Source organism: Orbicella franksi, chromosome 10 (genome assembly GCF_964199315.1).
Source record: "Orbicella franksi chromosome 10, jaOrbFran1.1, whole genome shotgun sequence".
NCBI lineage: Eukaryota > Metazoa > Cnidaria > Anthozoa > Scleractinia > Merulinidae > Orbicella > Orbicella franksi.
The window spans coordinates 15,548,641-15,561,654 of record NC_138154.1 but is presented as its reverse complement, the minus strand read 5'-3'; the positions used below and the strand labels follow the sequence as shown (position 1 = coordinate 15,561,654).

General features: G+C 39.9%; 1 protein-coding gene and 1 pseudogene across 2 annotated transcripts in view; both read right to left on the bottom strand.

The window, feature by feature from the left end:
- LOC145500321 (uncharacterized) overlaps window positions 1–13,014 on the bottom strand; it is a 246,823-nt gene that overhangs the window by 27,350 nt on the left and 206,459 nt on the right. The window contains exons 16-17 of the mRNA XM_081479823.1: window positions 11,290–11,582; window positions 3,867–4,280 (exon numbers count right to left, since the gene is read on the bottom strand). Coding sequence (XP_081335949.1) covers window positions 3,867–4,280; window positions 11,290–11,582 — 707 coding nt within the window. The remainder of the gene's footprint in view (window positions 1–3,866; window positions 4,281–11,289; window positions 11,583–13,014) is intronic.
- Window positions 1–13,014, bottom strand: part of LOC145500340 (uncharacterized) — a 140,979-nt pseudogene that overhangs the window by 90,971 nt on the left and 36,994 nt on the right. The window lies entirely within an intron of this gene.

Here is a 13,014-nt window from a genome sequence, read left to right as displayed (position 1 = left end):
TATTAAGTGCCTGAGAAACATGCGCGTCACATATGAAGACTGGAAAATAGACATTTCGTTATCCTACTTCATGACAGAAGCTTTTATGTTTTATTTTAACCTGAAGAGCGGATACCTACCTCGGTTTCTCTTGTAAGCATGGTAGCTCTAATTATACAAAGTTTTACGTGTTGACAGGTTTGTCTTTTGGTTTATCGTCCGCGCCTCGCAAATTCACCAAAACTCTTAAGCTTTTGGAAAAACATTGGAGACATCAGGGCATATGCATTGCTATTTTTCTTGACGATGGCTGGGCCACAGAAAGAGATCGCCTAGTGTGTAGTAGCTTAGCTAAAGCAGTAAAAACCGATCTTGGTGAGGCAGGTTTTATCACAAATGACGAGAAATCGTTTTGTCTACATTAAGTGTCCAGCATTTGGAGGAGACAATTGAATTACATCAGCATTGCAATGAAGAGTTGCGTTTTGGAAAACAAATTTGAATCCCTCAAGGTTCGGGATTGTTTCCTCATTCATAAGCCTCAACGTTTCGTTTATTCCAATGCAAGTGCTACTGGACGTGGTTCAGTTATCACCCTTAACTAGGAGCATATCTGTCATAGACTTTGAGAACCATCCGAATGCTCCAAAAGTCCTACTTGGAGAGAGCTTGCCGCCATTGATTTATCTTCCGAATCGATCACCCCAGTTCTGGCGGGTTCCCTCGTCAAGTGGTTTACGGATTGTCAGTCGGCTGCGAAAATGGTCGAAGTGGGAAGCATGAAGTTAGATCTGCACAGACTAGCTGTCAAAATTTTCCAGTTTTGCGCTGAGTATAATATTCGTTTGGAGGTCCAGTGGATCCCGCGAAGGGAATATGAGAGAGCAGATTATATCAGTCGCCTTATTGACTTTGATGATTGGCAGATTACTCCGGATTTTTTTCTCCGTTTAGAAGAGTTATGGGGTCCGCACACAGTTGACTGTTTTGCTAATTTTTATACAGCGAAACTACCAAGATTCTTTTCCCGTTTTTGGAACCGGCGACATCAGGGGTGAACTTTTTTTTTCAAAATCGTAAGTCTGAGAATTGTTCAGTGGTTCCTCCGGTACCTCTTGTTGCTCGCGCCCTCCATTATCTGAGTCTCCAGAAGGCGAGGGCTACCATCGTTGTACTACTTTGGCCTTCGTCCAGTTTCTGGCCTCTACTTACAAGTAAATGCAAGCAGTTTATGAAAGGCTGTTTCCAACAGAATGGAACTGAGGATCTCACTTTAGGAAGAAATTTGAATTCGTTCCTGTACTCTGTAAATTTTACAGGCAACGTCGTCGCCCTTAGACTGGAGTTTTTGGAAAGAAATTCTTGCGCGCTTCGTTTATTTGAAAGCTCCCTCACACATTGCACGAAACTTTATGTAGGGCAGCTGTGTCCGTCCGTTTTATGTTTACGAGCTGACTTTGGACCCACTGTGTGTAAGGCTATGTGGTCGAAAATGTGTAAACTTTTGCTAGCCTTTCTCTTGACGCTATTAGTCTGGCGTTATAAATGTTGCCTCTTTTGCGGCGCATGCCTTCTCTAGGGCCTCCGTGTTTTGTCTGATTTGTCTATCCTTGCGAGCGTCGGGCATTTGTTTTTGAGTTAAGATTTTTAAGCGTGGCTAATTGATGCCCCAGTGCAGTTACATTACGATGTTATAGGGTTTAGTTTTTCCTTTGGAATATATTTTGGGTGTTTATTTGTTAGGTCGCTTGACTCAAGTTTTATTTTCCTTTCCTTTCCTTTCTTATAAACTTTATAGAGGAGCTCCGGCGGCCCACAGGGCCGCCAAGCGGAGCACCATGCACATATAGGAAAGTAATGGAAACCTATGCATTGATTTTCTCATGGTTATCATGGCTAGCGGTACTTTTTGTGGGCGCGTACGCACGACGCGGCGATGACGACGACGGCGGAGTCGTGCAAGATGGCGGCCATACTTCTAAAAGATTGACAGCAACATGCAGCCTTGTTTTAGAGCGTACTTCTTTGATATTGGACCTGCATTTTATGGTCAACTGACACCTGTCAAAACAAGGTATTCGCTGACCACTATCACGTGACCATATCGCCGGCTCAAGTTTGGAGCTCATCGAGTTCATGTCTTTTTAATTGACCGCTGACCAAGTCGGTTGGATCGCGGGCTAATGTCAGGTTAATTTGTCCTAAGTTTAACAAATTGACGTCAGTTTTTCATGCGTCCGTCCGGTTTTGATCATGAATTTCGTCATAACATTGTCAATAACAGGACAGACCCATGAAAAATTGACTGCCTATTTAGTTTCTTCCTTAACTCCAAGGCTAATTCTACGCGAAAAAGTACGTCAACGAAATTAAAAAGTTTTTTGTGTGGTGTAGGAGTAGACAGATTTCTGTTCAGATACCTTTTTCTACTCGGTGGTCACGCTTTACTTATTTACCTTAGATCAACAGCTTAGGTCCCCCTAAGCTTAAATGGCTACATTCTTTCACGCCTGATGACGGCCCTAATCCTCTGGACAACGCCTGCTGCAGAAGCATGATTGAGTGTGCCGAGAGAACAAAGAGCCTTCCAGTTAGCGAGAAGCCAGTTGATGCTGACGTTGTTGAAAGTATTATCGACAGATTTGGTGATGAAGGCGCATCGTTGAAAGATTTATGTATTGCGGCAGTAAATTCCTTACTCCTTGCTGGATTTTTTCGTTTTAATGAACAAGCTAACATTCAGCCCAACCACATATTCTTTCACGAGAAATTTGTTAAAGTATTTGTACCAAAGGGTAAAACAATGTGTGTATGGAGAGGAACTATGTGTATATCCCTAAGTTAGAGAGTAATTATTGTCATGTTGCGGTATTGCGTAGGTATATCCAAGAAGCCAATATTGACCTATCTAGTCAGTAACCCCTGTTCAGGCCATTAACGAAGAAGAAGTTACGTTATACCCTTAGAAATCGCAGATTATCTTATAGCCGTTGTAAGGAGATATTCAAGGACGCTTTAAAGGATGTAGGCTATGATCCCAAAGATTACGGTCTCCATAGTTTACGTTCTGGTGGGATAACCTCTGTTGTTAGTAAGGACCTCTCGCATTACGTTTCTGAGAGGTTGCTAAAGCTTCACGGACGCTGGAATGGTGACGAGGCTAAGGACATGTGCGTATTAGAACCACAGCGTAGACGATTACGAGTAACAAAATATCTAGGAATTTAGCTGATGGTCCATAATATTATTCTATTGAAATGTATCTTTAAAAAAAAGTAATAAAAGAGTTAGGGTCCGCATGCGATCCACCCATGCTTCGTTGTGCCTGTTTTGTGGATATTTAAGTGGTAAATAATTTACGTTCGTTTGAACGTAGTGAATTAGAGCGTAAACAACTTTTATAGTTACTTTTACAAAACGTAGAGTCGGTGTCAAACAAAACTTCGAATGTATACTGCTGATATCTATCTTTGACTGCAATTTTAGCATATTTTGATATGATTGTGTGGATGTATTTTTAGATGAATATATTTTGCATTGCTGATCACCAGTTTATACCAGCTGCTCCCTTAGGGTTCAGCTGATCGGTGTTTTTTCAGGATTAATAAAGATTTTTACTTTTACCTCTTTCGAAAATTCCACGTGGATCTACTCACGTGGACAGTCCAAGCTGCTTTATTCGCATTTTCATCCTCCAGGAAAACATTCGCGTGATGAACCTGGTAAAAATAACTTCAAAGGTATGATCTCGGGAATCAGGCCTACACGGATTAACTCCCTTAGCCTTTATCCTCTCTTGGTTTTCGTCAATTGCGAGTTAATACCGGTAGTATTCATGGAAATGTTACAGTCATAACACTTTTCATTCAGGACCCTGGTAGTCTTACCTGAGTAGTAACTTGCTCTCTGATGTGTCGTTACTTGGCACAAGACCCCTCCGTAAAGCGACAGTTATCATGTCACCAGGACACAGCGGTTCCAAGGAGTCTCCGTAATCATAACGGAAGGCTTTAAATTCAGAGCATATGATTTTTCTGACTCGTTCCCCCAGAGCACTTGGATAACAACAATATTTTAATAGAGGCTCTCCAGGTGAATTTTCACCACTACTGCCCAAACATGCAAGGAAACCAGCCTCCTGGGGCACGTGTTCAGTGAGACGATCAGCACGATCCTCCAGCGGCACGTTTTCAGTGAGACAATCAGCACGCTCCTCCAGGGGCACGTTTTCACTGAGACTATTAGCAGGATCCTGCAAAATTGATCTAAATACCTCTTTGAACCATATAATTGGCCAAAACCTGCAAAGACATGATTACAATTGTGTTCATCAGCCAACATCTGTTTGCTTTGAACAAATATGCTACACATGACCTTTCAATGCACTATGTACCCAAAGATGAAGGTACTTACACTAAATTGATAATTAAGCAATTTTCTTACTCCAACTAGTAGTAAACTCGCGCCCATTAACGGCAAGTACAGAAAAAAAAGTTCAACTTCGATCTATTCAGTTATAAGCTCGACTGAATGCAAATTGAAAAGAGTGAGGACTTTTCGACACTACAATTATACTTTTATCAACTATTTGTTTTCTTGTATTTTAGTGATAGACTAGCCCATTTTTGTTGCATGCACTGTTAATTTGAGGTAAAATCAACTCTGGAATTCTTGGTTTAGCATAAACTATTGTTTGAAATGCTGTCGGTAATATACCGACCTCCGAAAAGCATTCAAGCCAATTTACTCTAAACTGAGCCACAAAACGAACTGTTTCATGGGAACTTGAAATAGCTAAAAGTCAAATTCACGGAAGCCGATCTGGAGAATTCCAAAATAGTTTCAAACCCCCACCCCCCCCCCCCTCCCCGAAAAAAAAATTAAACCACATATTTTTGGTAAATAATCGTTGAAGGGTGTGTAAAATCTAAAAAAAATAACATTAAAAATCTTGATTCAATTATTGTGTCCACTACTGCCTTTTCACAAATCCGAAAGCAGTAGAGTATCTAAAAGTATCTGGAAGTATTCAGGAATCGTCGTCAAATCCAGAAAAATATTTTGCAAATCGCAAAAAAGTAATTGGTTCTGGTGCCAGCAGTCAGCTAGTGTTAGACGTTTTCCGAAATAGCCGCCACTTGCGTCGCCATTTGTCTATCCAAAATGGCGGAGGAGAACGAAAAAAATTTTAGAATACAAGCAAATTTTAGAATAATAGAGACTTTAGAATTAATGGAAAACCTGTTTTTTAGAAAACTTATTACAACTCCGGAATCTGCACTGCACATGGACTGGTCTGAGACACTCTATACCGTCCAACTTAAAAACAGCCCAGCATAGGCTCGATAGGCGCCTTCCCTATTTTAAGTGTAACAATGTTATTTTTGATATTTCAAAAAAGAAATCAAAAAACTTCTATTCATTGACAGCAAGTAGGAAAGCTCAGCTACCAAACAATGCTAAGAAACTAAGACAAAATTTTAATTTAACTGAAGAGGAGTTGAAACTTGCCTTCGCTTTTCCCCATAACGTTGCTTATGAACCTTTTGCGAAAGCCTTTCAATGTAAAATTTTGAATTCGATTCTGCATACAAACAAAAAATTATTTAAAATTGGTTATAGTGAGCACCACAAATCTACCTTTTGTGACAATGAATCAGAAACATTAGGCCACCTTTTTTTCATTGCTCTTTCTCGAATGTATTTTGGACACATTTTTAAAAATATTTTTTTATGCTAACAAAAATCTAGAGTTTTCAGCATTCAAGATATTATATTAGGCATTATAACTTCGCCTTACCCCTTACTGAATTCATTAAATTAAAAGGGGATTTGGTTTCTGGAACAATTGCTTAATTTCTGGCAGGGTACTGACGAATATACCAAGTTCATTTAGAGGCACTACTCGGGGAATAAATAATCAAGGGTCCTTCACAACATTTCTTGGATATCGTAGGTGGCGACATGCCATCTTTTTCTGTTTTCTGCCTCTTTACAATAAACAGATCAACCATCGATTATGGTTTTTCCAGTTCTTGTATGTATTTAGTATGTATTTAGCTATAGTGAAATTTTCGTCCCTACTTGTTACTTAAACAGTCACTTTCTAATCTGGGTGCAGCAAAATGTAGTCCTCTTCTCCACTGGCTATTTTTCGTGATCAGGCTCCAATTTTCAAAGGGCGCAGAACGCTATCCACCGCACGTTACACTATCTAGTGGACAGTGTTTTTTTTTTCTTGGCAACGCATTGGAAGACGATTTGTCTAAGTACATAGTGCTATCTGCCTTTTGAACAACTAGGTCCTTAGTGGTTTTTAACGGCAACTTCGCATACTAAGCAGCTCCAAAATCTTTACCCACTATAAAAGTTCACTTTGCTCCGTCTTACTATCGCCAAATTTCCATCTTCACTTATTAAACCAACCTTAATTACAAATTAATTGAAAAAGGACTGGGGAGCAATGGCGGAGTGAGACGTGTTTTCTTAAGCCGCTCGCCTTAAACTCAATTGCTCTGCGGATTTTAATGGCCGAAACTCTTGAAGAAACACTGAACAAACGGAAAACTACAGTGTCTTCGTCAGACGAATCTTCGATATCGAACGCTTCTCCAGAAAGCAAAAATTGAAAAGCGGCGAGCACGCTGTTCGTGTCCATGAAGTAAGCGAGCTAGACACAGAAGAAGACGTAAGTTTACCGGCCTTGAATATGACTGAAGAGTTTAGCGACACACTTCAAAACATTTTAAAGAAGCTAGACAAACTGGACAGTATTGAAAAATCAATGAAAGATTTTCAAGCGACTCTTTTGAAACTTGAAGGACGTGTGCAAAATTTAGAGAGCTGTCACGCCACCACAAGACGCGATGTTGATGACATTAAAGAGAGCTTAAATTCAATCGAAGCAGATCGCCAAGAAGCTTCGCAGAGTCTAAAACAAATGCAAGATGATACCAACACGAAGTTAAAAAGCCTGGAGGAGGAGAACCTTAAGCTTGAAGCCAGAATTAAAGAAGTAGAAGACTAACACCTGTATCTTGAAGCCTACTCTAGGCGTGAAAATTTGAAATTCGAAAACATTCCAGAGGACGACGCGAGCAGAGAAGATACGGAATTGGTGCTACGTTCTTTCCTCGAAAGGGATCTTGGCTATGTTGATGCTGCCTCGGTAGAAATCCAACGAGTCCACCGCCTTGGTAAGAGGAAAGAAGGGAAACCGCGGCCTATTCTAGCAAGATTTCTGAGATTCAAGGACTGCCAAAGCATGCTCGCTTTAGGTCCCGGATTGCGAGAAACCAATTTTAAGATGTATCCAGATCTACCTTTTGAGATCGTGGAGCAGCGGAGAGCACAAATGGATACCTTTAAGAAGGCCAGAAGAAACAACATCCCGGCTTCATTTAGCAAGGCACAGCCCGACAAGCTGTTCGTCCGAGGTAAATTTTGGCCTTTAGGTAAAGAACTTGAACTGTAAGCATAATTTGTCCATACATAGTTTCTATTTATTTGTTATTATTATTAAGCCTGATAGATTCGGCCTCCGCTACATCTAGAACTAATATTAGGCGGCTCTAAAATGAAAAATACGAACAAGGTATCGAATGCAACCGTATTCCATCAGCAGTCTTCTAATATTATTGATTTTAAGTGTGTTTATGTGTAGATATGTAAATATTCGTATTTTTGATTTATTTTGCCAGCTTACACTTTCAAGGTTTATTTCAGCAATGCACTTGAGCGCCTTCGATCAAATTATTTTTAACAAAATATATGAGAAAAATGGATCTCAGAATAGGATCGATTAATACTTGGGGACTAGGAGACAAGTTTAAGAGACGTGAAATTTTCAACTGGCTCAAATGTAAAAAAATTTCGGTATATTTTATCCAAGAAGCCCATTGTACGGAAGACAATATACATGATTGGAGAGCTGAATGGGGTTACCAGGCATTATTCAGCTGTTGTTCTAGTAACAAAGCAGGTGTAGCCATACTTTTAAACAATAATTTCAGTTTTCAGCTCTCGAAAGCTTACACCGATCCCAAGGGACTGTTCATAATATGTGACCTGATTACAAATGGAAAACACATAACCTTAGCAAATATTTACGCTCCAAGTCACACTACATTTTGTAACACCATCAGTGCGGACATATTACCAGGATACAAAACGGATCATTCCATGATTACATTACAAATCTCGCTGCATTCTAACAATAGAGGGCGGGGCTTTTGGAAACTTAACATCTCTTTTTTAAATGACATTGAGTATGTTAATCGGATAAAATCAATCATAAAACAAACCAAGGTTGAATACGCGCAAGATGATACTGTTAACCCTAATTTACTATGGGAAATGGTTAAATTGAAAGTGAGAGAGGAGTCCTTGAAATATGGAACTTCTATGAAAAAGAAACTAGCAAGAAAAGAGGAGGAAATAGAACAACCAATCGCAACTCTTGGAAAACGTCTTCCTGAATTTAATGGCGACGAAACTCGACGAGAACAAGTGTGGTCGGACCTTGAAACAAAGAAACGCGAACTGGCGGCAATAATAGAATACAGGACAAAAGGAGCAATTTTAAGATCTAAATCTCAATGATACAATGAAGGTGAGAAAAATACCAAATACTTTCTCAATCTGGAAAGAGACATTGTAAACAAGGAACAATAACCCAGCTCAAAGTCAATGACAACGACCTCATTTGTACAGACAAAGAGATCTTAAAAGAATGTGAATCGTTTTACCAAAATCTTCACAGTTCTAAAGTAGCTACTGACAGCTAAGAAGGGGCTTTCTTCTTTCCACAGCAAGAAAACAAAAAGGTTTTAAATAACGATGAACAATCTCTCTGTGAGGGTGAATTAAGGAAGAATGAATGTTTAAAAGCGCTGAAAAGTATGGTGACAGATAAATCCCCAGTAACCGATGGTCTCCCCTGCGAATTCTACAAAGTGTTTTGGAATGACGTGGCGGAAATTTTGATACACTCTTTTAATTATTCCTACGAAATTGGAAAGCTCTCAATATCACAAAGGAGGGGCATGATTAAGCTCATACCAAAAAAGGATGCTAACATTAATTCAATAAAGAACTGGCGACCTTTAACACTTTTGAATTGCGATTACAAAATTGCAACAAAAGCTATTGCAAGCCGCATCAAAACTTTCCTGCCAAAACTTGTTTCTAACGATCAAACCGGCTTCATAAGAGACAGACTTATCGGAGAAAACATTCGTTTAATAGACAGCGTCATCAAATTTTCAAAAGCAAACAATATGCCGGGACTGCTCCTTTTTCTTGATTTTGAAAAAGCCTTTGATACCCTAGAATGGCCCTTTATTCGTAAAACCTTCCATTACTTTTTTGGTTTCGGCCCATCATTGCTGAACTGGTTAAAAGTATTTTACTGCAATAGCGAAAGCTGTGTTTTAAACAATGGATGGGCAAGTAATTTCTTTGAGCTCAACCGGGGAGTCAGGCAAGGTTGCCCTCTGTCACCGTATCTATTCATTCTCTCTGTAGAAGTACTCGCCAATACAATTCGCCAAAAAAAAGGAATTCGTGGCGTAATTGTAAAGGACAAAGAAATTAAACTTGGCCAATATGCAGACGACACGACCCTTATTTTAGACGGCTCCGAAGAATCCTTTCTAGAATCTTTGAAGATAATAGACTATTTCGGTGATATATATATGACTGCTTGCGCAAGCACTACATAACTTTTGTTTGACCAATCTCCAAAATATTTTTTTTGGATTGTGCTTTCGGCTTTGCAAAAGCTATTTGGGGCTCTAATAATCTTATTAAAGGATTGTCCACTAAGAACGAGCCAAATCAAAAATGTATGGTACGTGATGAAAAATATTTCGTCCCATGGAGGAGGCAGCGCGGCCGAGTGGCCGAGTGGCCGAGTGGCCGAGTGGCCGAGTAGCCGAGAGGCCGAGTGGCCGAGTGGTTTAGGGCGCTGGTGTTGCAATGCGGAGGTTCCGGGTTCAAGGCCTCCACCCTGCTTCTAGCGGCATTTGTTTCTCTGAAGTCCCGAGTTCAAATTCTCAGTCACGCTTTGTAAATAGCCAACTGGTCTGCCTCCTGCCGGTTGGGATTTTCAACTATGTTACGTTTATTTGAAATATTTGTTTCCTTTGTTTCACTGGCATGCTTGTAGACTAGCTAAGCTAGCTTAGGGCTTGTATAGCTAAGTGCATGACCACTATAAATGAGATTTACTTTTAATTTTTTTTAAACGGAACTTTTAGAAATTTTTTTTCTTGAAATATTTTTTAATCCCGCCATAAACTCACAAATTCGTTACCGCAGGTGTTTTGAAAACCCCTACACATGAAATTTGAAGGCTCAAACTGGAGTCTTGTGTGATGCGGATTAAACAGAGCCAAGTTTATGAGAAGGTATGAGTCACTTATATTGTGCTTGTTTTTCACGACACGTAAATTTTAGGCGGTTTTTCTTTTAGGAAAAAATCCAGTCACATTTCTAGGAGTACCAGCTCTGGGCGAAATATGAGGAATTTTTCATTTTTCATCATGTGCCACCGAAAGCTTGCGGTCAGTGGACATTCCCTCTAAAGATGTGTAATAGTTCTTTTTAGATTTGACAAACTCTTCGAAGGTGATTTGCCAAAACAAACAATGTGAACAATGTAAAGTAGCTTTTTACAAATTTAAAAAATATTTTTGAATAGACCATTTTACATTTATCTGTTCAGTGAGTCTTCACTACTTTTGTTTAATAAATCGAGTTGTTCTTATGCTTACAAGTTGGTATCTAAATGAGAAATCCAGAGAGGTCTGTATTTAAGCCGGGTCACCCTCAGCCTCGCTTGCATACTTAGGCCAGGTAACTAATCACACAACTGTAAAATGGCCTGTTTTCCTCTATCAACTTTCGTGAAAAAAGTTGAAGGATGGTCGTAACTAAACTGGCAAGTTCGTTAAAATACTTATGAGTTGTGAATCGAAAATGATAGGTAAAACACATTAATCTTCTATTTTCAAGTCCCAGTAATACAATTTTAGGGGGAGGGAAGGGACGGGGGTAAGCTTAAGCATTATTTTTCTTTCGAAATACTAAGTGCGAAGTGAATTTTAAACAATTACTTACGCAAACTGTGCCCCCTCCTTCCACCCCCTCCCCACTGCCGCAAAAAACTGTGTCATGAGAACTGGAAATAGCTAAAACCCAAATTCGAAGGACGGTCACATGTGTCTGCAAATGTCATATTACATCTCTTTATCAATGCTCAAACATACAAAACAAATTTTCGTTCGTTTCGGGTCGCTTTCTAGTTACCTAGTGAAGTGTGACGCTTGAAATGTAATCACCCCATTCTTTAAATCTGCTGGTCTTGGCAGTTGGTCTGTAATCTCTGTCCAATGCGATGTTCCCTCATCCGAATTCATTAACAACCTGACATGTGCGTTCTTAAACCAGGGTTCTGCACAAACATTCTTGTCCGCTTGAAACGAGGTAGGAATAGTAATTGTTGCTGGCTCCAAAAGCTGAATGGCAGGCGAACATGTTATGTGAAGGACAGGGCCGATTATTTCACCGTCGTCAAACCACTGGTGTGGAATTTCTTGGACCTACAAAAATAGTAAGCATTGATTTAACCGCCCTAAAAAGACAATATATCGTCTGCAAAAGTGCCTGAACTAGATGCGTTTTATGGCCGGTGTACAAGAGTGGTTCTTAGTTATTCATCAAAAAAGTGAGCTGTCTCTGAAATGTCGACGTCGTTAAACGGTCGGGTATCGGATTTTCTGGAATGGAGAAATCTTAGTTCGGGTACCATTGTCTGCCAAACCCGCTTTGAAACCTGACCCAAATGCCACTCCTTCACAAATACCAGTGAAGAGGAACATGAAGAAGAACTTCTTGTAAATCCAACCTTAGAAAACCGTTTCTCGGTGCTTCAGGAGCCTGGCCCTCAGAACAAGGAAAATAGCCTGAATAGTTTGTCAGTGGACAAGAAACCTTTACCGCCAGCCAATACGAACTCAGTCAATTCAACGCATGCCGCACTTTTATCGGACTCAAATGGAAAATACCTCAACACGAAGAACATTTTCCCATCAAACACAAACATTGAAAACTTCAGATGCCCCACAGTCGCAAAAGCAAGGGCCATTCTCAATAAAGACGTATTCACACTAGCACTAACGATCTGACATTGACAATCCCAACAGACGAATTTATCTCTGAACTTTCTTCTTTTATAACGGAGGCAGCCACAAAATTTCCTGAAAGCAAATCAAGTTACTCCACACTCACTCCACGTGGTGACATCCCGGCAGCTAAGATCACAAGAATTAATGAACCGCTGATTGCCGGATTGTCCATTTTACCAAATGCACAAAAGTCAAAGATGATGATCTTTTTGCTGAAGAAACTGATCTATTACACGGCACGAAACATATTAAGCAACGACATATTGGCTTATTTGCCTCAAATCTGATAGCTGCGATTCGTGGGAAAAAAAAAAGAAAAAAAAAAGAGATACATCAGATCACAGTCTCCACTATGGCCTGTTCCACCCGAAAGGCCCCTACGGTACCGTCATGTGTTGCATAATGGATCTGCTGGACACCATCAGAAATCTCATCAACGACAATCAGCATTCTCGGGGATTCACCACCAACACCAAGACCAGCCAAGCGCAACCCGAGAATGAAATCAACCATTACAGAATGCAGACGATACACAGAAAGATACTTTAGAATCACCTAGAGAACTTATATCCTTTTAAGATTCATGAAATCATTTATTTATAATGGTAATTGAACTGAGTGGAGTGCATTTTGGTTTGAAATCATACGCGTGATTTCAAACAAAATCGAACGAGCGCGCAGCGCAATCCGGCAATCAGCTGTTCATTAATTCTTGTGATTTTAGCTGCTGGAATGTCACCACGTGGAGTGAACGAGTTCGATTTGAAATCACAAGTATGACTTCAGACCAAAATTGCACGATACGAAGTTCAAATGCCACTTTATTAGATCCATTTTGAAATCGCAC